General features: G+C 36.1%; 1 protein-coding gene across 2 annotated transcripts in view; it reads left to right on the top strand.

Annotated features, from left to right (window-relative positions):
- Window positions 1-27,723, top strand: part of GABRA1 (gamma-aminobutyric acid type A receptor alpha1 subunit) — a 49,019-nt gene that overhangs the window by 15,498 nt on the left and 5,798 nt on the right. For both annotated transcript variants that reach the window (XM_006098596.3, XM_023762320.1), the window contains 6 exons: window positions 3,468-3,535; window positions 10,582-10,802; window positions 12,826-12,908; window positions 14,994-15,137; window positions 21,610-21,762; window positions 26,281-26,483. In XM_006098596.3, coding sequence (XP_006098658.1) covers window positions 3,468-3,535; window positions 10,582-10,802; window positions 12,826-12,908; window positions 14,994-15,137; window positions 21,610-21,762; window positions 26,281-26,483 — 872 coding nt within the window. The remainder of the gene's footprint in view (window positions 1-3,467; window positions 3,536-10,581; window positions 10,803-12,825; window positions 12,909-14,993; window positions 15,138-21,609; window positions 21,763-26,280; window positions 26,484-27,723) is intronic.

The following is a 27,723-nucleotide window of genomic DNA, read 5'->3' as shown; positions in this document are numbered from 1 at the left end:
TATATACATATATATATATATATATGTATATATATATATATATATATATATAGATATAGATATATATGTTTTATATATAAATATATCTTTGCAGTGTGTGCTTGCTAAAAGGCTTACTTGAATTGATTTATTTATCAACAAAATCTTCATTTACATTGATGAACTACTTGAAGATATTCCCCAATCATTGTAAGAAGAGCAATCATCATCATCATTATTCTATTTTACATAGCTCTATTCCATGTTACTTCCTTGAATACTTGAACATGTGTGTGCATTTAAAGAATCTTTTGGGTTTTTTTTTACATTGGACAGTGAAGGATTATTATGAAAAAGATATTTGATTGAAAAATATGCTGAATAATCTGTTTTTTCAACATGTCTCCCAAACAAGTTATTTTAAATAAATTTCATTTTCAGACTGTTTCCTAGTTATGTAAAGGGGTTCATTTATGTTTAACTTTGGCTAGGTGTATAAACATTCTAGCTGACCTTCATTAGAAATTCCTGACTCATGTTGCATGCTCTTCAATAGAGTATTTTGATGGATAAAAATTTCTTGTCTTTTCCTCATGTGATCCAGAGAAAGGCTTTGAGTATTTCTAATATCACTTTAGAATCTAGCGCTAAGTCAATAAAGTCTGGCATTAGAGCAGATGACTTAGATTCTAATGTTTTAGTATTCCTTAAGTAATAAATAATTTACATAGATAGATTCCCTTCTCCCACCCCGTGGCGATTTCAACCTGAAGGGGAGAGGAAAACATGACTGAATTTTCCCGATTTGGGGAAAAGAATGTTCCTCAACCATTCCCCTAGATCTCAAAGAGCATGCATATGAGCACATCTTCCACTGAAGCCTGATCCTGAACCTGAAGAGGTCTTGATTCTAGACCACCCTTTCTTTGCCAAAAAGCAAGTAAACCACTAATTAAAATTTGGCTGAAGTTCATTCACAACAATCCTCTGGCGATCTTAAAACTTTGCACTCCAGATTTCTCTGCCTTAAAGAAGAATCACTTCAGGGGCCACTTAGGGCCTTTCTAGTGAGCTACAGTGAGAGACATACTTGTGGTCAAAGGTGTCTATCCTTTGTTTAACGAAACTGAACTCAACTGAGTGAGAATGCGATTTAAGGATAATCATTAAGCACATATTTGAATAGAAAAAATATAAGGGAATGCATCAAGATATTAATAGTGGATTTATGTGGATGGTGGTAGTCCATGATCGTCATGGTGAAAAGGTCATTTGAGAGACGAGGTGAGGCTCTTGGTCAGGTATCTGCCTTGCAATGGTACAGTGCTGAGTTTTGGGAAACCTCAGAGGGAGACAGCTGGTAGAAAATAAGAAGAAGTACTGGAAGGTGATGATCTGCTATGGGAAATACACTTAGGGGCAAGGATAGATAAAATAATAAAGAGACAGACTTTAAAATGTGGTTATAGCCATTGATGTGACCTGTTTTCCATTGATGCCTAATCCCTACATGCACAGTAACAATGATGTCTGGCAATAAATGTATGCAAATTTAACCATGTTTTATGTTCTATTTGAATGGCACAGTGATCTTTACAAATAGGCTTCTGGGCCTTTATAATTTGTCACTTATGTAGCACAGTTACCTACTAGAAAGCTAAAAACATCGGAGGGAAACAGCACATATATTTGGCAAGTGTATATCTCACTGCTTAAGAGCATTTTATCATGCTAGATAAAACAGATTGGTTGCTCCTAAAACATCTGGTAAGCTAATTTTTGTAAAGCTAGCTACCTTGGGGAAATACCTTACAGAGCAGAAATGTTACCCTCCCTGTACCATGACGCAGGTAATCGTGATAAAGGAGTGCAGGAGAACTGCCTCACGCCGCCTAGCATTGCCCAGTGCAGAAGGCATTCATATATTTCTCAAATTATCATGCATTTAATGGTAGATCCCTGCTACAAATATAAAAATAAAAGTGAATATAATTTTAATGCCATAAATGTCACTCAGATTTGTAAGATGTTCACCATAAATCTCATAGTTTATAATCTGGAGAGAACCTAAACTCAACCTTGGAAACAAATGACTGCTGGAAGGGGCGTACAAGCATGGGAACCCATATAAGGGGCAAATGGTTAATATAGCCTAGACTTATTGCTGACAGCTGTTCTTTCCTCTAAAGCTGCACAGTTGGTGCAGAATATTAAAAATGAGGTCCCAAGTGAGTTCTAAAAACACAACTCTATAATCTGTCTCAGACTATATCCTCCAATTTGAAATTTTTAAAAGGTAAACCCCAGATAATTCTTATGTCAAGCATTTCTTTATGCATTTTGGAACAAATGAAATTGTTTGCAAAAACAAACCAACAAAAACAAGCCAAAAATATTGTATTGGTTATTGAAGGGGCTATCTCCACCTTCAAATTATTTTATATTGTGAGGTACACATTATGTGTATTGTATAACATAACTTCCTTGAGAGAAATATGCTCAGAGAGTATTAACTGTGTACAAGTGAATTGCTGAGGGATAAAATTGATATTCAAAAAATTTATTATCACATATATTGGATCTCCATTTTAATGTCCTATGCCAGAGATATATGTCCCAATAAATAAAATAAATTGCTTAATATACTGGGGTATTATTTCTCAGAGCTAAAGCTGGAAATTACAAAGTCATATGTTTTTCATTCTCACCTCTCAACAAATTGTTTCCTTTTATGAAAGAAACATTTTTCTATTTTTTGTGCAAGTGAATGTATTTCCTTAAAAGTGTCTGTGTTGAGTTGTTAGAAAACTACAATAAATATGTTTTATTGGTTGATATATATGCCTCAGAGACCAATACAATAAAATCATATTGAACTTGAAATGGAATCTATTAAATGAACTTTTCTGTGCCATAATATGTTCTTCCTATCCTCAAAATTGAAGATATTTATATGAGTTGTCAGGTTTTTCCAGGGAGTAATTTGGGTAATTCAGTTATGATTTAGTGACAGAAAGCAATAATTTATGAAGCGTACCCTTGAGTCCATAAAGAGTTAATAAAGCTTGCTACCGTGCAGTATATATTTCCCAAGAGTAGCTAAATACCTAACGGATCTGGCAAGCTTTGTAGGAATATAGATGCTTAAACCATAGCCATATGCTAACACCTTTTTATTACAATGTGAAATGGCCTTGTATCATTTAGGAAAGTGTATACATTCTTGAAGAATTCATTAAGCAGTAGCCGACTTCTTCATAAAGTTTCCACCTCCCAAAGTAGCATATTTAGGCTCTGTTCTCCACTGAAAAATATTAACTGTGAAATTTCATGTGTAAGCAGTAAATTATCAGGACTACACAGTGGACCGATTTTAGAAATAGCTAATCAAAGCCAATAAATTTCCCATTTGGGTGTAAATGTGTAGCGGTGAGATCTAATAAGGGCTGTTGATAGACATTCACTGTCCCAATTTTCTGCTTCATCAGAGCGAGTAACTGAAGTGAAGACTGACATCTTCGTCACCAGTTTCGGACCCGTTTCAGACCATGATATGGTGAGTGACACTGCATTTTTTTTGCTCTCTTGGGATGTTTTCTAAATTTACTTTTGAAAGAAAAAATATATACTAAGTATTTAGGGAACAACTTGAAATAGCTTGACTATAGCTTTGTGTCTATGTGCATAATATGTAATATAAAATGTATACATAATATTTATATAATAGAAAATACCCATTTACTTCTCTGGCCAAGACTATTTATGGTTATCAATCACTACAGTCTTCTTTATTTCCACCCCACAGCTTTGCCTTGGTTTATGTTCTGTAATCCAAATAGTGTGTGTGTAAGTTATCTTCCATTTCAGTTAGGAGGATTCTAGGTTTCTGAGTAACCAGCAATATTATAGAATAGTCATAAATATTGCAATTTCTGAATTTTTTGGCTAAAAAGGGAAATGAATATAAAATCTTAATGCATATTTGATCAGAATTAGCCAGAGAAATAGTTAAAATATACTAGTAACAAATATTCAGTTTCACTACAAAAGGCATTCATTAAATTGTAATTAAGAGTGTGAATAAAATGAATGCATACCTGTTCTTTCTTTTCCCAACCCCAATGATTAACATGCATTTCTCTTGCATCTGATGGGAACTGGTGCACCAGTAGAGCTCTGTAGGTATTAAATAATTTTTCCAAAGTCATAACAGCCAAGCTCCTATATAAGCAAAAAAATCACAAAGAGGAAGAGGCCATGAAGATACATCATTATGAACATTTCAAAGATCGATTAATTGAATATTATATTTGAAATGCCATATTAATGTAAAAGTCCTGATTTCATAGTAGCTCAGATGACTCCAAATAAAAGTTATAGAAAATATCAACTGAGACCAGCATTTCCCAAAGTGTGAAATTTACAGTGCACCCACCTTGGCAGGGTAAAAGCGCTGACAAGTCCTGCAGTAAGGAAACTGCTTAACGTCATATAATCTAGTGTCTTCCAGTTGTATTTATCCAACATCCTTTTTCTTCATGTAATACCTGTAGACATGCTATAGACCTAATGCTCTGTGAGTCAAACATTGGGAGATGCTGGCTCAGGATAATTTAGATCTTAAAACAGGTTATGAAATGTACCAACTATTGCAAATTAGGGTCAGCAGAGCGCATGAGAGACAGCAGAGTGGTGGGTAACAGTACAAATTTCTGAACCAGAATGTCTGGGTTTATGATCCCAGCTCCTCCATTTATAAGGATATTTCCTTGGGTAATATCTTTCTGCCTCAGTTTCTTCATGTGTAAGATGGAAGGAATAATGGTAATTCCTCATGGGGTTAGCACAAGTGTTAAGTGACTTAATACATGAAAAGCACTTAAAATTCTTGGCATATAATAAGCACTAAACAAATGTCAGCCATTATTACTCTGGAAGAAACAGAAATATAAAAGCCGTAATTGCGGATTTATTACTCCGGCAAAACATTTTGCCACTGTGGTCAGTCTGTAGACCGCTTATTGAAATACTGTGTGATACAATAGCTGTTGCTATATTGATTGCTCTCTGAGGACCTTCACACAACACCATTCTCTCATGCTACTTTTCTAATTAAGAAGATTTCATAGATCCCCGTCACGTTTATGGTCAAATTTAAACTCCTCTGATTGTATTCCATACAATCCATAAATGATTTTACTAATGTGTCCTCACTTGTTCTAAATATTGACTATTTAATCATTTGTGTGAGACAAATACAACTTGGGGGTGAGCAGGACTGGCTCTGGGATTCAGGCCGGCTGAATGCAAATCTCCTCACTATCAGCAGCATGACCTTGGGCAAACCACTTAAGCTTATAGTGGGGATGTTAGTATCATTGCCTATTATTATAAGATTGTTAGGAATTTTAAATGAGATATGCAACTGAAGTGTCTACTGATAGTGCTCAATAAATAATAGTTATAATTTTTGCCTCTGAACTCCTTATGTACCCTTCATGGAAATTTCCTCTATTCCACATCCATCTAAATCCTGTATTTAAACAAAGGCCCAAATCAAGACCCAAATGCTTTATGAAAAAAATGTTTTAATCTAATATAAAAATAATTTTCCTTTTCAGCATTCTAATTACATTTACTGACTGTAAAATATAATTTAACCTCACATAGAGAACTGCTTTGTAAAGTTATTTTTCTTATAAAAAATGTCTTATTTTCCTAAAGTGATGCCCCAAAATATTAAAGATACATTTTCACATTCCTCACAGTATCAGTGCGCTGCTAGCTTACCGTAAGTGTTGAATTATTACTTAATTGGAACAGATTTAAGAGTCTATATTATCTTTAAAAATTAAGGTCTCAAGGAACTCAATAAATGACACCATTTTCCCAACTTGAGTTCTGAACCTTTTGAGAAATAAGACAATGAGTAAAGGATATGAAATATGACAAAATCACCTTTATTACTAATAATGATATTGCAGAAAGTGGTTTATATCTGCAGAAAAGTGGGTTTTCTGAGAGTAAACCCCAGGATCAGCCAGATTAACCCACCTAGTCAACAGGCAGTGTTGGCCTCCCTCTGCTAGGGTATAGAGTAGACTGTCCATGTGAACCTTCTAGCATAGAGGTGCATAGAAAACTGAGTCTTATGAACAGCCAGCATCCAAAATGGAAAAGTCAAGAGGAAGAGGCTAAAATTGGCAAGACTGATTTCTCCTTCCAAATTCACACATCAAATTAAATTAGTTCTCCTTCCTCCCCTCCCCAAATAGAACAGTACAGTAGGGCCTTAACTTACGAGTGTCCCGACTAACGAGTTTTTTGAGATACCAGCTGTCTCTCGGCTGATTTTTTGCATTGAGTTGATAGAGTAATTTGAGTTAATGAGCTCCTTAACGAGCTCCTTAACGAGCTGGGTCTCAGAACGAATTAAACTCGTAAGTCAAGGCCCCACTGTATTAGGGAATGGAGAGCATTCAAATGTCTTATACTGGATCTGCGCTCTTCTAATCAATGGAAACATCAAGAGAGAAAGTGAAACATTACAGACATCATACTCTTGCAATAATTAATAATAATAATAATAATAATAATAATAAATGGCTATTCTTTCTCCAGCTCCTAGCATGATGCCTCACAAAGAGTAGATGCCCAATAGGTGTTGTAAAGAGATAGTAATGAATAAAGCCCTAGGCAATCAAAACCTTTCATCTTGAAAAACAGTTGGCACGCCTTTGAGTGATTGCTTCAGATTAACTGTGATTTAAGGAAACAATGATATCTATTGTTTGGTCTTGGACCAGAGGTACAAGTAGGATTTTTAATAAACCATTAACCCTATGATTATCATGAATTACTTTTCATGCATGGCCTTTGGTCAAATATTAGATAGGAAGAAGGGGCAGAGTGTCTGGGTCACTGATACTCCCTATCGCCTAAATATCCAGAGCTGGATAACATTTGAATTGTTCTGTAATCACACTAGCCATAGGTCTGCAACTGATCTGCTAAGTGGCTAGTGGAGATGGTACCTGACCACTTTGAGAAGATTAATCATGTAAACCACGTTATAGCAGAATTATGCATAAGACAGAGCAGCATGATTTAGAAACTGTCAGAATTAGAAGGCAGAATGACAAAGCTATTTTTTTAAGACAGGAAAAGCTTCCTAGTTTTTAAAGTGGGAACTAATAAAGTATCTAATTAATAATAGCCATTATGACACTCAACATTATTGGATACTTACGATACGGTAGGCACCATGCTAAGGGTTTTATAGACCATATTTCAACTAATCCTAATACCCAATATTTTAGCTAAGTATTCTTATTATCCACATTTTCCAAAGGAGGAAAGTGACCCAGCTAGGTAGCAACTTGACCTCAGACTGTCTGTCCCTAGAGGCTCCACAGCTCCCTAAGCATCTGACTTCAACTGGAATAGAAAACAAAATTAGGACAACTCCTTAACTTTGTTTTAAAAACCATTAATTAGCAATCAAACAGCACATTCTCAGGGCACTAGGTTCTGACAGAAATATCCAGGCGGCACAGCCACAGAGCCCTGCTTTCCATGGTGCTTACAATGTAGTGAGCCAACGCACACACAGATGGTGATAAATGGTGCAAGCGGGAACACTTCATTACAATACTTATTTAGGAACATAAGATGTTTTGTCCCAGTCTTCAGAACAAACCTTCCATTTTCGAGGGACCTACTCTGTGGAACAAGGTAACTTAGAGAGACTTTTCACCTGAGTGTGGGGGCTGGAACTGCGATCCCTGAACAAATTCTTCACCACTGCTTCCTATTTGTTCAGACAACCTTCTGCGGAGTCCTCTCTTTTGCCTCGGTCTTTACTTTGCTTGGTTATGATTACCTTCTTGTTTTCCTCAGGTTTTCTGCCCTAACACCATTTCAAAGAAATAGCAATTTTTCATTCCCAGCTACATAAAAATCCATTATAAATATATGTTCATAAAAAATAATAAACTAGGAGACGTATAATAACTTCTAACATTTACTGAGAGCTTCCTAGGTTCCAGACAGACTATTTACTGATAGTAACTAACTTATCAGAAGAGGCAAATGAAAATAAGTGCTGCTATCATCCCCATTATCAATTGGGAAACCAAGGTTTAGAGAAGGTAAGAAAATGGCCTAAGGCCTTTCAGCAGGCACAGACAATTCAGCTCTAGTTAGCAGGTTTAGAATTTATTTCTGTAACCATTAAAGTATGGCTCTGCCCTCTCCTCCCTCTTGTTACAACTTCCGGAAGAAGGGGCTCTGGCCTAACTTGGCCTAATGAACTGTTACTGGGGGCAAGGTCATGCTCTCTACAAGGTGCTGCTGGCAGCCCCCTGCTGCTACCATGACACTATTGCAGGGGCAGTTCTTAGGACATGGAAGACCAAATATTAGGAGCTGATCTTTATCAACTCCTTTTATTTCAGTTTTCATTTCCACTTCTAACAGAGGAGAGATGGAAATGAAAACGTATCCAATTAGTTTTGCTACGTGGATGTGTGTGTGACCAGTACAACATTTGAAAAGAGAATATCTTAAATGAACTTGGGGATTTCATTGTCTGTTATTAGCACAGGTAGGTAAAGTTGGCGGTAAACATGATATCCATGTAAATGTGAAAATTTTTTCAAGACGTATTTTTAAAATCACTGACTTTGGTATAGATCTTGTCAAAGATTTTATAACCAGGCAGCACAGCCTGTTCTGAAAAAATATATTTTCAGTTTATTCTACATTAACATTTATTTTCAGAAATATCCTTGGAGCAAGCAAACAAATGAGCCCAATTTTTAGATTCATGAGGACTTGGACAGTTTAGATATCACATCCTTGGAACTTTCATTTACAAGTGGCCATTCCCTCTACTGTTGACCAGGCTAAAGTAGTTCAGCTGGACAGAGAAGAGAGTACATGTGGCAGTTTATTGAGTAATGGCAATATCATCATGATCTCATAAACTGGCCTGTTGTCCAGAGAAGAGGACATGCACAGCCCAGTGTAAATGCACCCACAGCTTCCGGGGCTAGCACTGCTACTTTGTATCACTTCCTGATGGGATCTGCAGGCTCCCTCCTCATTTCTCTCCTCACCCAAGAGACCATTCTATGCCCACCCTATTCCTCCAAGAGTTTTTCTTACAGCATGCAAATCAAACCACCTCTCCCTCTGCTGAATTTAACAGATGCTTAAACAAATGTTTCTTGGTGAGTAAATTCCTATCTCATGCATCTTAGTGCCTTCATCTGATACTGCCAGACACAGAAAAACCTAGCCATCAAACAAGGTAACTTCCCTGTCTACAAAGATAGACTAGCATCATGTTATACTTTTTGTTTCAATCAGAATTTCACACTATGCTTAGTGCATTATAAACTACCCAATATAAATTGATCAGTAAAGGCCCAGCAGAGCCAATGGTACGCCAAGAATGAACCTTCAGGCTTTACCCAATCTTGCTTAAAGTCTAAGAAAGAGACAGGTAGTTAAATTCATGCACAAAATGCCTAGACACAGACATTAGTTTGCAAGTTGAAAAGTTGATGTGATTTAAAAAAACAACAGAAGCAGCTTTCTGATGCATGATGCATCAGAGTTAAGTAAATGTAGGATGATGTCTTCAAGTTAGCCTTCCGTCTAGTTTGGAGCATGCTAAGATTAATGGAGAATGCAGTAATCGTTATTTCAAACCATTGAGTTCCAAATTTACTGTCAGTGTAGCAAATCCTGCAAGGAAGATGGATATTACCGTTTTCAATTTTAGGAGCCTGTAAGTCACATTGCTTGTATTCAGATTAGCAGATGTTTGTCTCTGGGTATTGCCATAAGGAATGCTGGTTTATTCAAATAAACAGAGTCCCTGGCTGTGAATGATGATGAGCTTCACACATTTCTCATGTGTCCTATACACACATACACACACACACACACACACACACACAGACACACACACACACCCATATTCTATAGTCTTTGCTTCGTTGGAAAAGATCCAAATTATCAGCAAAATAAATTCCTTATTTTCATATTCATCTTCATTGCATAGAGTTGAAAGTCCACATACATTATCTATGATAAAAATTGTTCAATTTAGCAAAAAAACGGAGATAGGATTATCGCACTCACATTGGAATCATGAATGATTTGGGATTGGGTGTGAGGTCTTCAGAGACCATGAAGGGCTCTCCAAAACACTATGCTTTCTCTTTATAATTGGAATTGTCTCATTAAAAATTGTTCTTATATGTAATAACTCCTAACATGACTTCCATTTTTATTTGCAAGATATTCTATCTCTTTAGGTGCTGGTGTAGTGGAGGTGGGTTGGGGGCAGGGTGTTATTTTCATTTATCTGAGGAGATAACTAGATCCAAGAAATATTTCAGAAAATGATTATGCCAACCAGTGATTCACCTGACATTGACATGTACAGGCCACCACAAGTTTACTTCTAGAAACATCACCGAGCTCATATTTTACTTCTAAAGTTGCAAAAATTATGCATTGTTTGTGTAAGCTATTTGCATTGCAAATTACAGCACGGTAAACTCTTTGTCATTTTCCATAATTACCTAGGAATATACAATAGATGTATTTTTCCGTCAAAGCTGGAAGGATGAAAGGTTAAAATTTAAAGGACCCATGACAGTTCTCCGGTTAAATAACCTAATGGCAAGCAAGATCTGGACTCCAGATACCTTTTTTCACAATGGAAAGAAGTCAGTGGCACACAACATGACCATGCCCAACAAACTCCTGAGGATCACGGAAGATGGTACCTTGCTGTACACGATGAGGTAAGGAGGACCATGTCCCTTTGTGAATCTTTCTGTCCTTCCTTTTATCCGTGGCTAGGTGATCATCAAGCTGATAGGCAATGGTAGGACATCTGGTTTCATTTTTCCCCTATTATTCAACTTCAATAATTACTACTATGAAAAATAAGCTAGCTAAACTATTGCACACATATTAAGTGTTATATACAATGACTAGATAAAATTAAAAAAGTGTTTACAATATATATTAAGTAATTCAATGTATTTCTCCCACATGCTCTAGTGCAATATGAGTAACTTCCTTTCCCTAGAATTAACTTCATACATTCCTGCATTTCAATAAGGTCTAGATCAAATTTCTAAAAGCTACCTCAAGGTGTCTATATGGAAATCTTTCTAATTAAAAAGAAGGGAAAAACACAAAGGAAGGTTCAAAATTCTTAGAAATGATAGGTTCATGTGGAAGTATACATTTTGAAGGGGTATATGAATTCACAATGATATTGTAAGTTAGATTAAGAATATAGATATTTTAAATGTTGCTTAAATTGAAGACTAGTATATATTTATGCTTTATAAACATTCTCCACAATTTGAGATTACCAGAGAGCCTAGCATCTAGATACCAATCATTTATTTATGTCTGAATGAAGGAAACATGACTTAAATAAAACTTTGAATATTTTAAGAAAATAGAGATATTTTAAAATATTTATATATGTTTATGACTCATTTTTAAGGGAAACAGCTATTTCATACCCAGTTGACTTGTTAAAATGTTCTTTTTGTAGATCTGGCCAGCACTTGGTAATTCAGACCATACAATTATTCCTTTGGTATGGAAAGACAATGAAAGCAAAATCCTAGACTTGAAGGATTCTGTTTAGCATGGAAATAGAGTGATATTTTGCCTTTGGAGAGTGCTCCCAAAATTCCTAGCTTATTTTTAATATTCAAATAAATATTAAATATTCAAATAAAATATTCAAATAAAAAAGACAGAAAAAATGCTTCAAGAACCACTTTAGATGTTGAATTCAACTAGTAAAAGAATAATAGGACTTAAAAATGAAAAATCAAAAAAGGGAGAAAATAGAGGATCAGTATACAGGTGTGTTGAGACCTTTCCAGATCATCCAAGCAGGATCTATTGATATTTGAAATGTGAAATAATCTACCTTGTAGCTGCCCAGATGGCAATGTCTATAATGTCTGGCCGTCCTTTTGCTCATTTCCTAGTATTAATAACTAGCTAATTACAACAGTATCAATATGGATCAATATATTTTCTAAAGATCATGTGAGGAATTGGGGCACACATTCCCTCCAAATTCCACCAAAGGAGAGCAAAATTATTTCAGCAAACTCCTTTCTTAAGTACTCTTTTAAAAAGTGGATGGAATTCACATTCCCAGAAGATATGGACTACAGGAAGCACAACATAATCCTGGCTTCAATTAGGCAGGGGATTCTAAAATAAAACAATGGTTGTGATACAGTGAGATCACTTGTTCACTCTAAAGGATACTTATGTTAATCTCAGTTACACAAAGCCTGAGGACAAGGTTCTTTTGATTTATACATTTGATGCTATTTTAGAGGAGGAGGTAGGGAGAACTGCTCATAGGAAAGGAGAAGTTCTCTTTTTTTCCTTTCCGTGAATTTTTATTAACTAAGGATGAATTGGTAATTTTGCAAGTATTTATTTGCTTACATCTAGTCTCATACTTGAAGGATTTACTGTTGCTAGGTGGATTATTGATGATACTTGTTTTGGAAAACATTAGCAATGCTTGCCCATCATACAGAATCAGGTGTCACCTACTTTCTCAAAACAAAAAAATGGATAAAATCATCATAATTGTAAATAATTCTTTTTAGATCATTTGATTACTAACAGCTCAATACAGTGCTACAGTTTGTGCCTGTCTCCCTGCTTTGTTAAAATATATGCTATAGGCAATAATATCACATTTGTATGTATCAGCAAGTATCTAACCTATAGGACTCTTCTTTGTGTCCCATGTTTTTCTGAAATGATAAGGCTGACAGTGAGAGCTGAATGCCCAATGCATCTGGAGGACTTCCCTATGGATGCCCATGCCTGCCCACTAAAATTTGGAAGCTGTGAGTAAATTTATTTTCATGTAAAATTTTTTTTATGAGAGGCCTAAGTCTTTAAGCAAGAGATCTCTAATTAGTTAAGTTTGTTAGATCTATAAAGAGCATCAAGAAACTTTAAATAGTGAATTGCTGCAAGTGCTTTCTAAAAGTAATAATCTTTTAAAAATATTTTTATTAATTTCAGGGAGGAAGGGAGAGATAGAAACATCAATGATGAGAGAGAATGATTGATCAGCTGGGGATCAAGCCCACAACCCGGGCATGTACTCTGACAGGCAATTGCACCTTGACTTCTGGGTTCATAGGTCAATGCTCAACCACTGAGCCACACCTATAAGTAATAATCTTTGACTGCACTTTTTTATGTTATTTGAGAAAGGACTTATTTTCTATCTACTGGACTGGAAAGAATGGATTTAACTATTTAGAGGAAAATTCCATTTCTGTTGAAGTTGTATTCACAGAAAAGCAACTGGAGTATGGATGCTTGAACCAAATAGATAACATTTTCTTTCTGATAAATGGAGATGATTATGTTTCTTTTCTATCATTACTGACATTTGTTTGACCTTAAGAATAAATCAGCTTGTTTATCATATGGAAATACTGGTAGTTGGCAAAGTACAATTAGCTGTTTCCTAATAATTAAGCTTACACCTAAAAGATGCAGCCAGGAAAAAAATTTACCCTGATCCAAGTCTTCAGGATGTTATAGATCCGTTTGCACACTGCATAAAACTCATGTATATATTAATGCTTTTGAAGGTCTCTTAGATCAATGCCTTTCATAATAATTTTCTGGGTTTCTGCTACTAAATATGAGAGAACACATTAGAGGAGCCAAGAGAACAGTGGCCCCAGATCCAGGTTCTCTGGACTTCCCCTACCCTTCTACTTTTGACCAGTGTGCATGCAGAAAGTGTGAGGGAATAATGCATTCCTGGTTTCCTGCAGGGGAGGCACATACAAGGACTGAGTCAACTCCTGGACTAACCAGCTCTCTGTTCTCTCTAGACAAGCAGTCTAAGCAATCATTTCAGTGAAGGCATATGATTCATAGAAGAAAATGGTGGTAGTGTAGGAAGACAGCAAGCCAAGAAAACAGCAAAGGGCCTTCAGGCTCCTAACAGCACTAGTCATGGAGAGACAAATTTCTTTGTTTGTAAGTCCCATTCTAAACTGAAACCCAAGGATATACCACTTCACAAGCTGTCAGCTAAATAGAACTTTGTGATCAATCCCTCTCCCCCATTCATTTCCCATTTTAATGAATGTTTTATGTCGAGAACTATTATGTTTTCTCCTGATTACCGGTTTCATTTTTAACAATGGTATTATGTGTTATGTGTTAATTGTATGCCAGGCAGTACAGTAAGCATTTGTATATGCATTAGTTCATCTAATCCACAAATTATCCTCACAGGTAGGAATATCATACATCATAATAGCCTGACATAGTTTGGATGCAGGCTACTGCCTTACCCTTATTTCATCTCTCATGCACTTCACTCCAGCCACATTGGTCTTCCTTCTGTTCTCACACATGCCACACTTTTGCCTGCCCTGGAGGAAGAACCTTGTCAGTTTGCCTATCCAGAGAACTCTTCACCATGACTTAAGATGACTCATTCTCTAATGCCTTTATGTAAATGTCACTTCTTCAGTGACCCTCTCTGAGTCCCTAAAACAGGCCCTACTCCCTTCATTTTCTATCCCTTTCCCTGTTGTGTATGGCATCATTGTATTTAACACTACATGAAAGTATACATTGATCAGCTTATCCGGTGTTGCCCCCACCACTGCAATGCCCATTCTCTAAGATCAGGGAACCTTGTTACCGCTCACTACTATATCCTCAGGTGCTTTGTCCTTTGCACATGCTTAGTGACCATCTGTTATGAGAGTGAACAGGTAACTGAATGAATCAGGGACATGTGTTTTAATGTTCCTAAACTAAGGGACATGGGCTGTCTGTTCCTAGCCTGCCCCTGGAACCATGAACTAGAAAATATGAAGCTGAGAGAACCTACTTATTAGGAGAAGCAAAGTGGCATGACACATGGACTGTTTTCCATTCTTTCCTTTTAGATGCTTATACCAGAGCAGAAGTTGTTTATGAGTGGACCAGGGAGCCAGCACGCTCAGTGGTGGTAGCAGAAGATGGGTCACGCCTCAACCAGTACGATCTTCTTGGACAAACCGTAGACTCTGGAATTGTTCAGTCCAGCACAGGTAAGTGCCATTTGGCAACTCCAGATATGGAGGAGGGAGCATAAAAGATTTTTTTGTGTGTGAGAATGTGGTTATTCAGTAAGTCTTTCAAAATCACAGTAAGAGAAAGAGAAAAAACTGCACTAAACTGGGGTATGGTTGAGCTGAAAACTAGTGTAATCTCTACAGACCTATCATCTTAGACTTTTCATTTAATGCCCTCTGTGCTGTGATTATCTGCAAAATAAATAACGGATTCTATGTGATCAGCATAGCACAATATTTAGGTATGTGAACTCTTAAGGAAGACTGTTTGGGTTAAATCCTTACTCATCTACCTTGCCAGTTGTTTGTGGTCACCTCACAAGGTAGTTGGAAAGAAAAAATTACATCCATTAAAAATACATATCACAGTTCCTGGCACATAAAAAGCTCTCAAGGGCCCTGGGTGGATAGCTAGGTGGTGAGAATATTGTCCCATTACGTCAAGGTTGTGGGTTTGATCCCAGGTCAGGGCACATACAAGAATCAGAAAATGAATGCATAAATAGGTGGAATAATAGGTCGATTTCTCTCTCTCTCTCAAAATCAATAAATAATTAAAAAAACTCTTAGTAAATGTAAGGTATTAATGTCATCTAGTCCCCACTTACTGCCATGATTCAATGAATCTTGGTGAAATTATAGCAGTGATCATTACACATGGGACATCAAAAACAATTCATTCTACAAATCCATTTGTATCTCTAGCCAAGAATCTTCCTCAGCTAAATCCTACAGAAATATAATCACATTACTGATCACTCCATTTTGGAATGAAAAGTGGGTGGTGTGCCATCCTTCTTAGAGTTATAACTACCTTACCCATGCAATACTCAGAAATCTATACTAATAAAGAGCTAATATGCTAACGGAGTTGCCACATTGCTCAGGAGAAGGGGCAGAAGTGGGGAGGCACCCAGAGAAGGCGGGACCAGCCCAAGGCAACTCCAGGGACTGAGGGTGGGGCTTGAAGCAGAGTGAGAAGACCAGAGGGTTTGGGGGCTGGGCCAGGCGCGCTGGAGCTCTGCGTGGACAGGTTCCGTGTCAAGGCAGGGCTGCAGGGGGGTGGGCAGCGCTGAGCAATTTCAAATCGCGCGCTGGGCTCCTAGTAGATCAAATAATAATAAACAACTGGATCCAAAGTTTTAAACTTGTATCAAGAAATAAGATAAGAGTTTAATTATGCAAGTATACATTTTGTGACTAACTTAATTGTGATCATAAGGGCATATAATTATAAATAAAATTTGGGTTCTAACAATTAGTAAAACTTACCTCCTCCAATCCCAATATTTTTAACTACGTTCAATTATTGAAAGCGTAGCAAGACTCAACAATTACTTTTATGGATGTTTTTAAAATTTTAAATTAATTTCTTCATTTTGATTTGTAATTTCTAAAGAAAGACAACTTAGTAATAAGGAAGGGTGGGACTGTTTTTTTTTCTTCCTCAAACTTTTTTTCTTAGATTTCAGACTTTATATTGGGACCCTGATCATTCTAACATGTTTAAGAAATAGGTCAATATTTCTTACTGTGATTATAGGATAATCCCTGCTTAACAGAATTTGTATTTTGCTTACTTTAAAGTATCTATGGCTACTCTAAAAGCTCAAATATTTGTGTTTCTTGTTTTGAAAAATGGATAAGGTTGTTTCTCAGCTTTACAAACATTAAAATTGCACGTAGAAGTAATTTCAAATTTAAAAAATAATGAATTAAAAAATGTATGTAGCATAGTGGAGAGGTCTTAGGCTTTGTAGTGAGAAAGACATGGACTGGATTTCTGGTCCTGTCCCTTAGAAGAAGCTTTGTGACTTTGTGAAAGTCATATATCTAATTATAAACTTTGATCTCTTCTAAGAATGGGGACTCTATAATTTTGCATTAAAGAGGAGATAATATAAAACATTGATTACAATGTTATATAATGAATGCTCAAAATGATATGTGGTATTTGTTGTTATAGTCCTAAAAATATCACAGAATGTGGAAAATACTGAAATTTTTTCTCCTCACATGTTATGTTGGAAAATATATTAAAATGAGTAGTGTTGACTTTTTAGAAATGGAATACTATTATAGTCTGGATATTGTGGCAGGCACTAGGGATTCGATGATAGGCAAGGCAGAAATCTTGTCATGAAGTCTAAGGGAAGACAAACACATACATTATAACTATCAAAATGAGTGGTGAGTGCCATGATTAACATGTTTGTGAGGGCAGGGACCACATCTGTTTTTGCGTGTCCCTAGCATTTACCATAGTAGCTGAAATATAGGAGGCAATAAGTAAATATAAAGGAAATGAATCCAGCCTAGAATAATCAAGGAAGGATTACTGCAGGATTTGACTTTCATTTTGTTCATCTGTATTAGTTGGGAGCCAAATAATCACTCTTCTAGAGGCATTCAGAATAATAGACATAGAACTTCTCCTCAAGAAACTCCCCATCTATTATCATTAGAATGGAAGTTGGAGGATGTCAGGGAAATAGTATTTCAAATGCAGCAGCAAACATGCAATAGAAGTATATACAAGCCACAGACGTTACTCAGCAGAAGGAGTGCCTTCATTCTAGTCCCACACCAGTGACTGACTTGTCATGTATCCCTTCTCTATGCCCCAGTTCTCATTTCTGCAAATTGATGTCTCAGTCCGATTAACTTGGAGACCACTTTCATCTCTGGCTTCCTAAGGATTCAGCCTAGCTACATTCTAGTTACTCAGAAAAGATGCACAGTCACAAAGAGGGGCAATAGGTGAGAGACAGTGGCTAACTCATCAACCCCAAGCTGTCTGAGCCTCATAAATTGGGTCCATTAAAGATCACCGTTCTGTGCTAGAGGGGCAAGTTTATCTGTATAAAATTGGAGCTTTTTCTTGTCATTCCATAATGAATATTGGTGGTGATGGTAAGGAGAATAATGACCAAATTCTCAAATGCAGGAGTCTAGTACAATGCACATATTCAACTCCACAACATGACACTCAAGTGTAGTTACACCTCCTCTGGGTCTATTTTGCACATCAAAAATCCACCTTGATGCCCTAGCTGGTTTGGCTCAATGGATAGAGCATCAGCCTGCAGACCAAAAGGTCCCAGGTTTGATTCTGGTCAAGGGCATGTACCTTGGTTGCAGGCTCCTCCCAGGCCCAGGCCCTGGTTGGGGCTCATGCAGGAGGCAACCAATCAATGTGTTTCTCTGACATCGATGTTTCTCTCTGTCTTCCCCTCTCTCTTCATATCAATAAAAAATATCCTGGGGTGAGGATCAACAACAAAAAAACCCACCTTGATAGACTCGTGTGGGAAGAAACAAAGATCTTTTGTAAGGTCTGCAATCCTACATTTCACATCTCCTAGTGGAGACCTGAAAACATCAAGATAAATGACATTCGGTGCTATTACCTCCCCGCTTCTGCCAGAAGACTAGGGATGATGGCAGGAAAGAACACACATCTTGACAATGATTAAATAAAGAACATATTTTTCCACCTTAAAATCTCTGTGGGGAGAGAATCAATTCAGATCATCTTGTAGAAGGTTAGAAGGTGTGGTTCCACTTGCCTGCAATCAACACTCATGTGGGAACAAACTCACATACACACTACCAGTGACCTCTTGCAGGTCAAATTACCCAATTCTGTGTCACAGGAGCAAAATATATGAGGCTCAATCCAATCTTGGGTTTTTTAGAGGTGCAATCCCTTCCTTGGAGTCTGCCATCATATTTTAGGGAAGAAAATGAGTCAGAGACATTGTTTTAAATGTACTTACTCAACTGGCAGAGCAAAACCTTTAAAGGAACATAATTAGCTTTCAAACCCAATACAATTATCTGTTATTCATTTATTCTCTTATTCCTTTATTTATTTTCTCATGTGCTGTGCTTAGGCCTGGAGAAGGACATATAGTTCCTATTCTCAAGAAGCTCATAGTTGAGTGATGGAGACATTATTATTATCCCCCACATTTACAGATGGGACATAATTGAGGCTCAGAGAGGCTTAACTATTTCTCCACAGCTAACGGCAGGGGATCTGAACCTGGGTAGTCTAGCTGCAAATGATGTGCTGTCAACCACATACTCTGGCACACCAGTAACAGGCAAGACAGGCATGTGTGGAGATGTAACAATGTGATGAAGCACAGAATTTAAGAGTGTGGAATCCGAAGTTATACCATGAGGGTTTAAAGGCTGTTTTTATCTTATTAACTGTGTGACCTTTGGCAAGACCTTTCTCTGTTTATCTTTTGTACTATTTGGAGTTAATAAGAGATTGTACATCGCTAGCTACTATGAGACTGAAATAAAAAAAAATGCATACGGACTGATTAGTAGAGTATCTGACATGTAAAAATTATATAATAAATGTTAGCTATTACTATTAATGATAGAGTTAGTATAAGAGAGCTACCTGATGACATAAAGAAGAAGAGTATTTTTTCTGCTTTATGTATTGGAAAGGCAGTTTGGAATAGATGTCAGGCATTGCCCCTGTCCCACTCTACTATACCACAGTATGCTTCCTAAGTAATTATTTAAGGAGAATCCATGTAAAAATTATAAAAGTGATTGAAGAACATACAGAGAAGTAAAATACTTAAATTGCCATTAGTCATAAGAATAACTTCATGACCAGAGAGAATAAGAATGAAATAATATGTAATCCTTTTTTAAAAACACATAATGACTACAAAGTCTTCATATTTACCTAAGTCAACACACAGATTTGATCAAAGGAAATGTAGATTAGTTTTGCTGAACAGAAATGTCTTTTCTTCATGAATGACTATTGTTTATCCTTATAACAGATGACCAAGAGAAACTGTGGGTCCTCTTTCCAGTTTCCTGTGGATGAGTTGGTTTAAGGATGCATTGAGTTAGGGTTACACAGTCAAAATAAATGAGGAACTGAACTATCTTCCCTGACCGGGGAGCAGCAATGGTGATTAACATTCATCAAAGGAACCTGAGGGCCACTCACACAGCCTAGTGCATGATATTCAGAGAAATAATTATAACCATAACATGTGAAAATTAGGGGGTGGGGAAGGGAAACTTCTATAGTTACCTGGTCAACCTACTCATAGTTCAGGTAACAAGATGGGTCCAAAAAGGCTAATTGGCCTAAAACTATAATCACTGTTTCATTTCTATTTCAGTATACATTGAAGCAGATATTAAAATACCAACCACTCTGCCAATGATATTTTTAATATCTCATTCCTCTTAAAAAGGTAGTATTTTCAGAAAATACTAACTTTTGAATACTTGGAAGAAAAAATGATAGCTGTACATGGAATCAATGCTCACTACAATTTTGTTGCAAAGTGAATGGTTTATCTCTTGAGCTGGAGAGAATGCATTTCTAATCTTTTATCTTTACACTGCAAATCTTCAAGTGACTCTCACTGTCTAAAAAATACTCTCACTTCCATCATTTAATTTTATCCTCACAGCATCTCAGGAATAATGAAGTAAACACTATCATTTTAATTGACCAAATGAGAAAAAGTCAAAGAGTTTAAGCAAGGTATTTACGCTTCAAGTAACTAACATTTGAGAAAGCAAAGAATGGAGGCCAGGTCTACACAAATACTCAATTCTGCTTTACAAAATTAAATCCCTGCTTCTATTTTTCTACTCCCCTTAATTTTGTATTGTAATGTAACAGAAATATTATCACATCTAACTTACAAGCTTCCCTCAGGGTTACATGATGTACAAGAATATTTGAATTACAATTCTTCTAGACTGTTGAGTTAGAGGAAAAGAATTTGACATGCTTAGTGCATAAACACTTAATATCTAGACATATTGTTTTAATCCAATTTAGGAGACCATTTTTGTTGTTGTTTTTCCTTCCTTTTTTAATTATTACAACATGATTTTGATTTGGCTGCCTTCTTTTTTCCCTTTTCAAATATTTCATGCCAAAACTTAGATTTTATTTAATTTAGGAAGATGATTTTAAAAGATCTGAAATTCTCCTATTCTAATTTTTTAGTAAGGAAGTGGTTTATAAAACAAATATATCAAATAATTGCTCTTCAGAACACCAAAATCATATTCTTTGAAGAATTTTCCCAAAATGGCACACTGTGAACAACAAAAGATGATAATGAAGTATATGTAGAGACACATATCATTTTTCTGATATTATATGAAAGATATGTCTTAGATGTATGTAGCAGGATAAGGATGTAAGACTATTGGTGACATCCTTGGCATATCAATCTCATCCTCGGAGCCATTTTGTCATGTTATTAAAGTGTCTTTTTTTCTCTTTCCTGGATAAAGGCTTTCCTCTTCAGGAACTAGGTATCACCTGGAGAAAGGATGTGTCTAACCTCCAGGTCTTTGTTGCTGATGGAAAACCTCAGAGATTAACTTTTTTTTCAAGGTCAAATTGTTCAAAGTTACTGTCTGTTTCACCCTCTAGGAGAATATGTTGTTATGACCACTCATTTCCACCTGAAAAGAAAGATTGGCTATTTTGTTATTCAAACATACCTGCCATGCATAATGACCGTCATTCTGTCCCAAGTCTCCTTCTGGCTCAACAGAGAGTCTGTACCAGCAAGGACCGTCTTTGGTAAGTAACAAGCACAACATGCATGCAAGGGGTTGGAGGGCAAGTTATTTGGGTGATAGTGCAAATAGAAAGAAAACATAACTGTATGTTAAAATATGAAGTTAGTACAATATAAATTGTTCATTAATTTAAAAGTATTGCCCTAAATAGCAAGCTGCTTCAGTGCATGTAAATCGATGGGATTAATAAACATTTGATCTGATATTTTGGGAGACCAACTGGAATGAAGCAGGCATAAAGTCATTCATACTAGATGAAAACACACACGCGCGCGCACGCACACATACACACACACACAGAAACGTTAATATTTAAAGCCTACTTTCAGATTACATAATCATATACCTGTGTACTTTTTTATAATCTAAGAAAATACCTGCAGAAGTATTTCTTTACATATATGAAAGCAGGGTTTCCTTACATAGGTAGAGAGCATTAATGACCGTATCATATGACAGTACAGGAATACTTCATTTACCTATAAGTGTGCACTTCTGAAGAGTTACAAATATGCATTCTTTCTATTAAAATGCCCTAGATGCTTCAAGTTAAGGCAAGCTAATGGAAAACTGCTTAAAGGGTAATAACCTTTTACTAATAGGAAAAGTCATTCCCTAATTTATTATTTAAGAAATTTGTACTTCATAAAAAGTGTTATACTACCTTAATTATACTTTTTAGATTGATGTAAGCAAAATATTCCATAACTATGAACTTATTGATTCATTCCTTCAGTCAGTAATTTTTATTTGAAGTCTACTATGAGCTAGACACAGAATACAGCAGTGACCTTAACATAAACCACTCCCCTCATGAAGGTTATAACCTGGAGCTTAAAATTTGAATAATACTAGAATCATATACATTATTTACTGAGTGTTTTTATTGCAGACTCTATTCTATGAAAAAAAACCTACACTATCTTATTTAACACTAAAAAGTAAAGCCTGTGTACTATTATTATCCTTGTGTTAGAAATAAGAAAGCTAAGAAACGAGATTAAGTCACCTGCTCAAGGTCAGAAGCTATGAGGTGAAGGAGTGTGGAGGAAGACCCAAACCCTTAGATCCACAGTCTGTGCCCTTAATGACATGCTGTACCCCCACCAGTGGGCTACCCTGTTGCATTGACAAGCCATGGAGTGGGGTTCTTGTGGGCAACATCATTTGTTTGTAAATAACAACCATATATTCATTGGTGAAAGGTGTGGCTACCAAGGTTCATTCCAGAAATATCAGCTAGGCACAATGATATATTTAAGACCCTTAACTACAGAATAAAAGCCTTAAGAAGCTTAAAATCTAAATTGGGGATCATTCATATGCAAAGATCCTCCAATAATATGCAAGGTATGAGAAAATCAGTTATCTCAGAAAAGAAGCAAGACTCTACTCCAAGTGCCCAGAAAAGACTATTCCCTTCTGAATGTTGCAAGGTGCTTCTAGGTTGGAAACCACCAAATCTTTGCTCTGACAATAACCTAAGAACACAACTAAATCAAGATCCAGAAAGAGTCAGCTACCAAGCAAAGGCGATCACTCCAAACATTCCTTATCACCATTTGTCAATATTAACCAGCTTTGACACTACTTGTTAGAAAATGAAGACACTAGCTTCTGTGTGCATATGTAATTTGAGCCCCCTTTTTCCCCACAAGAATTTTTTTTAATTAGAACACATAAGATATTTCATTATATTTTATGTAGAATGAATCCAGCACTACAGTGAAAAATACGTTTTTTAATGTCATTTTCCCCACTTTACCCCAACATATCTGATCCTTCCAGTTTGGAAACTTTCTAAAACATTTTGGACTGTTTTATAAATGAAAAACTTTGCTTTTAAAAAAAATACTTATCCATTTGTTTTTAAAAACCTTGCTTTTAACACTTTCAACAATCAGGCAACTCATGACTTTTTGGTGAACATAACTACCTATGCATAACCTTAGTTGTGGCAAGTATTTCTGTCTATCAAGTTTTATATTTCTAATGTTTCAAGCTCAATAAAATCATAAATACAATTTTCTAAGACCTTTAGCCTCTTAACATTTATTTAGTACACATGTTTCTATTCTTTTTTTGTCTGAACTCAGCATATTTCTCTGAGCTGTGTAAGACGCCTGAGAGAGTCATGGGTATTTAAAGAAATACAAGAATAAAAATAAAAAAGTTGTAATTTATAACAGCTTACTAAAAGGCAACCCAGACTATATAACAAAGCTGAAGCCTGTTTATGTCTTAAAATATCATATTTTTGACCTTCCATGCTCACATTTGGAGGAAATGTGGTCATGGAATTTTGCTGCCAGACAGAGTCAAGTTTTAGTTTAAATCTGTTTTTCTAAGCTTCAGTTGCCAATAAAATTTGAATACAATTAATGTCAAATTATACTGTTTAAAAGATTAAGTGATAAAAATAAAATATGTAAATTGTCTTGCTTAGTACTTGGAACTTAAGAGATGCTCAAAACACTTTTGTTCTTTTCCCCTCCCCTATAGCAGGAATTATAAGAACACACACACACACATACACACACACACACACACACACACACCTCTTTATGCTATTCTTCACTGCTTGTAATTTATGCATGCATTTGATTTAAGAACACCTACTCCCGAATTCCTTATGCTGCTTACATAAACCAAAACTCACAAAAATAAAGAAATGAATTCACTATGGCATGAATTTATCCAAAAGGACTGTATTTGTCAATAATGATAAGTAATTAATCTTGCCCTAAGTAAATATCAGGCTAAGTGCTAAACACTTTACTACTGTATTGTATTTAATAGTCACACACCCCTCTGAGTTAGACTTATTGAAATTAATTTGAAAAGAAATAATTATTTTTAAAGAATGAGGCAGAAGCTCTGAATTGTGAGGCAATTTTCGCAAGGTCACCCAGCAATTATAGAACTGAGATTTAAAACTGGGTTGCTCTGTTTCCTAGATACTGGTATTTAGTTACCTTGCTATTTTCTCAAGTTAATATCAACATGTACATTTGAGGGCTGTTTCCCAGCCAATATTCTTTAAACCATTCGTTGGTTAGGGAATATAGACAAGGCCCCAGAACTTTCTGTAACACCATCAAAGTTCAAAGTAATAACTATGACTCGATAAAAGTCTCAGTGTTCCTTCTTAATCCTATCACTTTCTAAAATAGTTGCCAAGATTATCTACCTTGACATTCATGGAAAACTAGAAAATACTGGATGGTTTAAAGCAGTTCATAAAAATTAGCCACCCCCATCTCTGTAGTCCTACCAATTCTCTGAAAAGTCATCGAATGGGGGGAATTATAGGTATTAATTTTAGACCCATTGGAAGATAGCATCTTCTATGGCAATAATTTATTTACATCTTTAAAATGCTTGTACATATTACTACATTTTATCCTCAAATAATCTTGTGAATGATTGTGTGGAAATTTTCCTCTCTTAGAACTTCAACGATGATATAGACAGTCAAGAGAATGAAGTTTCAGTCATGCCTCCACAGATATGAAGACTGAGGTCCCTGGGAGTTAATTCACTTACTCAGGTCATGGAGCTAAGTGGTCAGGTTGAGAGGAGTCATTGGAACAGTCACGATTTTTCCACATCATGCAGCCTGAGTCATCCTTACCGGATTATGTGAATTTTTAAATACTTCTCGAATGGTTTATACGGAACCTTGCAATAGACTAACTATACAGTGTGTTATATTTAGTAGGCTGGTAATATTAATTTGTGAAGTGAACATTAATGGACATCATTATTCACATACCAACTCATATAATTATATAAATTAACTAAAAACAACTGACTTAAAGACGGCATTGGGGCAGCAGTAACAGAAAAGAAAAGATTGTGGACATTTAAATCTCAAAATGTGTTTAAATTTTGGCTTTGCTCCTTCTGAAATGTATTACCTCAGGCAAATTACATGCAACTTATTTCAGGAATTTCTTCAAAAGAGTGGCTACTTCAAAATCAGCACAAGAAATAGTATAAAAACAGAAGAGTTAATAATGTAACAAAGTATTATCTGAAGATAATTTAGCTCTCTATCACTTATCAATCATCAATAGACTATTATCTTCTCGGTTTATACATTTGGGGTACACAGGGAGAATACCAAACAGAGCTGAGGATTCAGAGCTTTCTTGTGGATCAGAGATAGTGATCTATGCTTTCTATTTCAGAGTTGGAGCAAGTGAGAGAATGTTATTTCCTTTTCTAACCAGGACACCACGTTCAAGATGCCCATTTTAAAAAGTTCGCTATTTTATTAACAGCTCAACAGCAAAGTAGTTTATCCCTAGAAGAGATGCCCTTCAAATTGCCATTCCATCAACTGCAAACTACACTGGGATTACATTAAAACTCATCCATTCCAGACCAAAATGTGATGAACAAGAAAACTTATACTCTGGGGTACCGTGGCTCTCCCTCTGTACAAGTAGCATGACATCCAGTATGCCATTGTGTAGTAGCAATTGACAAATTCACTTAATTTCTTTCTTTACAGGAGTAACAACTGTGCTCACCATGACAACTTTGAGCATCAGTGCCAGGAATTCACTCCCTAAGGTGGCTTATGCAACTGCTATGGATTGGTTTATCGCAGTGTGCTATGCCTTTGTGTTCTCCGCTCTGATTGAGTTCGCCACCGTAAACTATTTCACCAAGAGAGGTTATGCCTGGGATGGCAAAAGCGTGGTTCCAGAAAAGGTAAATGCATTAATACCCCCTGTGGTATAGCACTAATATGTCTTTTTAAACATATTAGATGGCATGTTTGGACTTGCGGAAATGGATGAAGAATGCAGAGAGTGGTTAATGAGGATTGCAATTCTTGTATCATCAATGATTAAGTGCTATGATAATTTAATTCTTGTTAAAGAAAGTTGAATGGACAGATGTGCAGAGTAGATGCAGAAGATAAAGGAGACAAAAATTAATATTTCTACTCAAATATGCTTTTCTATGGCTTCAATTGATCTGAGAAAAGTTTTATCAAGCCTGACATTAGGAGCAAATAAACTTACACATAGCATTATAATTTTTATAACTTGAAAACCATAGGCTTTTGGTTACTTTTTAAACCTAATCCCTTTGGTTATAAACATCATTACTATAATGCCTCAATTTAACTGTGTTTGCAAAATGCATTATTTCCAATTATCAGTGAAGCAAATGGCAGGAAACATTTTCTCTTTCCAAAATAGAGGCTTGCTTTAAGGGTCATAACACAGAGAAATCACAGAAAAATGTAGAAAACTATCAAGTCAAGAATATCACTCAGCCCTAGCCAGTTTGGCTCAGTGGATAGAACTTTGGCCTGTAGACCAAACAGCTCCAGGTTTGATTCTGGTCAAGGGCATGTACCTTGGTTGCAGGCTCTTCCCTGGCCTGGGCCCTGGTGGGGGCTCGTGCAGAAAGCAACCAATTGATATGTTTCTCTCATATCAATGTTTCTCTGTCTTTCCCTCTTTCTTCTACTCTCCATAAAAACCAATGGAAAAATACCCTGGGGTGAGGATTAACAAAACAAAACAAAACAAAACAAAACAAAACAAAACAAAAATAAAAGAAAGAAAGAAAGAAAAAAAAGAGAGACAGAGAATATCTCTCAGAACCTATTTTAGAGTGGATTTGAAAACAGTTAGAGAGGCTATTTCTACTTCTGATTTTTGAAGGAAAAAATATATCAAAATGCAAGTGAGTCTTGGGACAGTAGGAAGAAGGGCAAGTCAGAGACAGAGGCTATAAGACCTCTAGAAGTAATCTAGGAGGATTCACTCTTCAGCAGTCTCCCCCAAATTCCACTCCATTGAATGCTATCTTCTTGTGATGATCCCTGAAAATACAGCTCTATGGTCAAATACAACTGAAAGAAAATATGCTGTTAAGGTAAAATTCTTTTAGATTTACCCCTCAGCAACAGATGAGTCAGCTCAACACCCCAGTG

Source organism: Myotis lucifugus, unplaced genomic scaffold (genome assembly GCF_000147115.1).
Source record: "Myotis lucifugus unplaced genomic scaffold, Myoluc2.0 scaffold_243, whole genome shotgun sequence".
NCBI lineage: Eukaryota > Metazoa > Chordata > Mammalia > Chiroptera > Vespertilionidae > Myotis > Myotis lucifugus.
The sequence above is the reverse complement of the archived record's forward strand: the minus strand, read 5'-3'. Positions and strand labels throughout refer to the sequence as shown.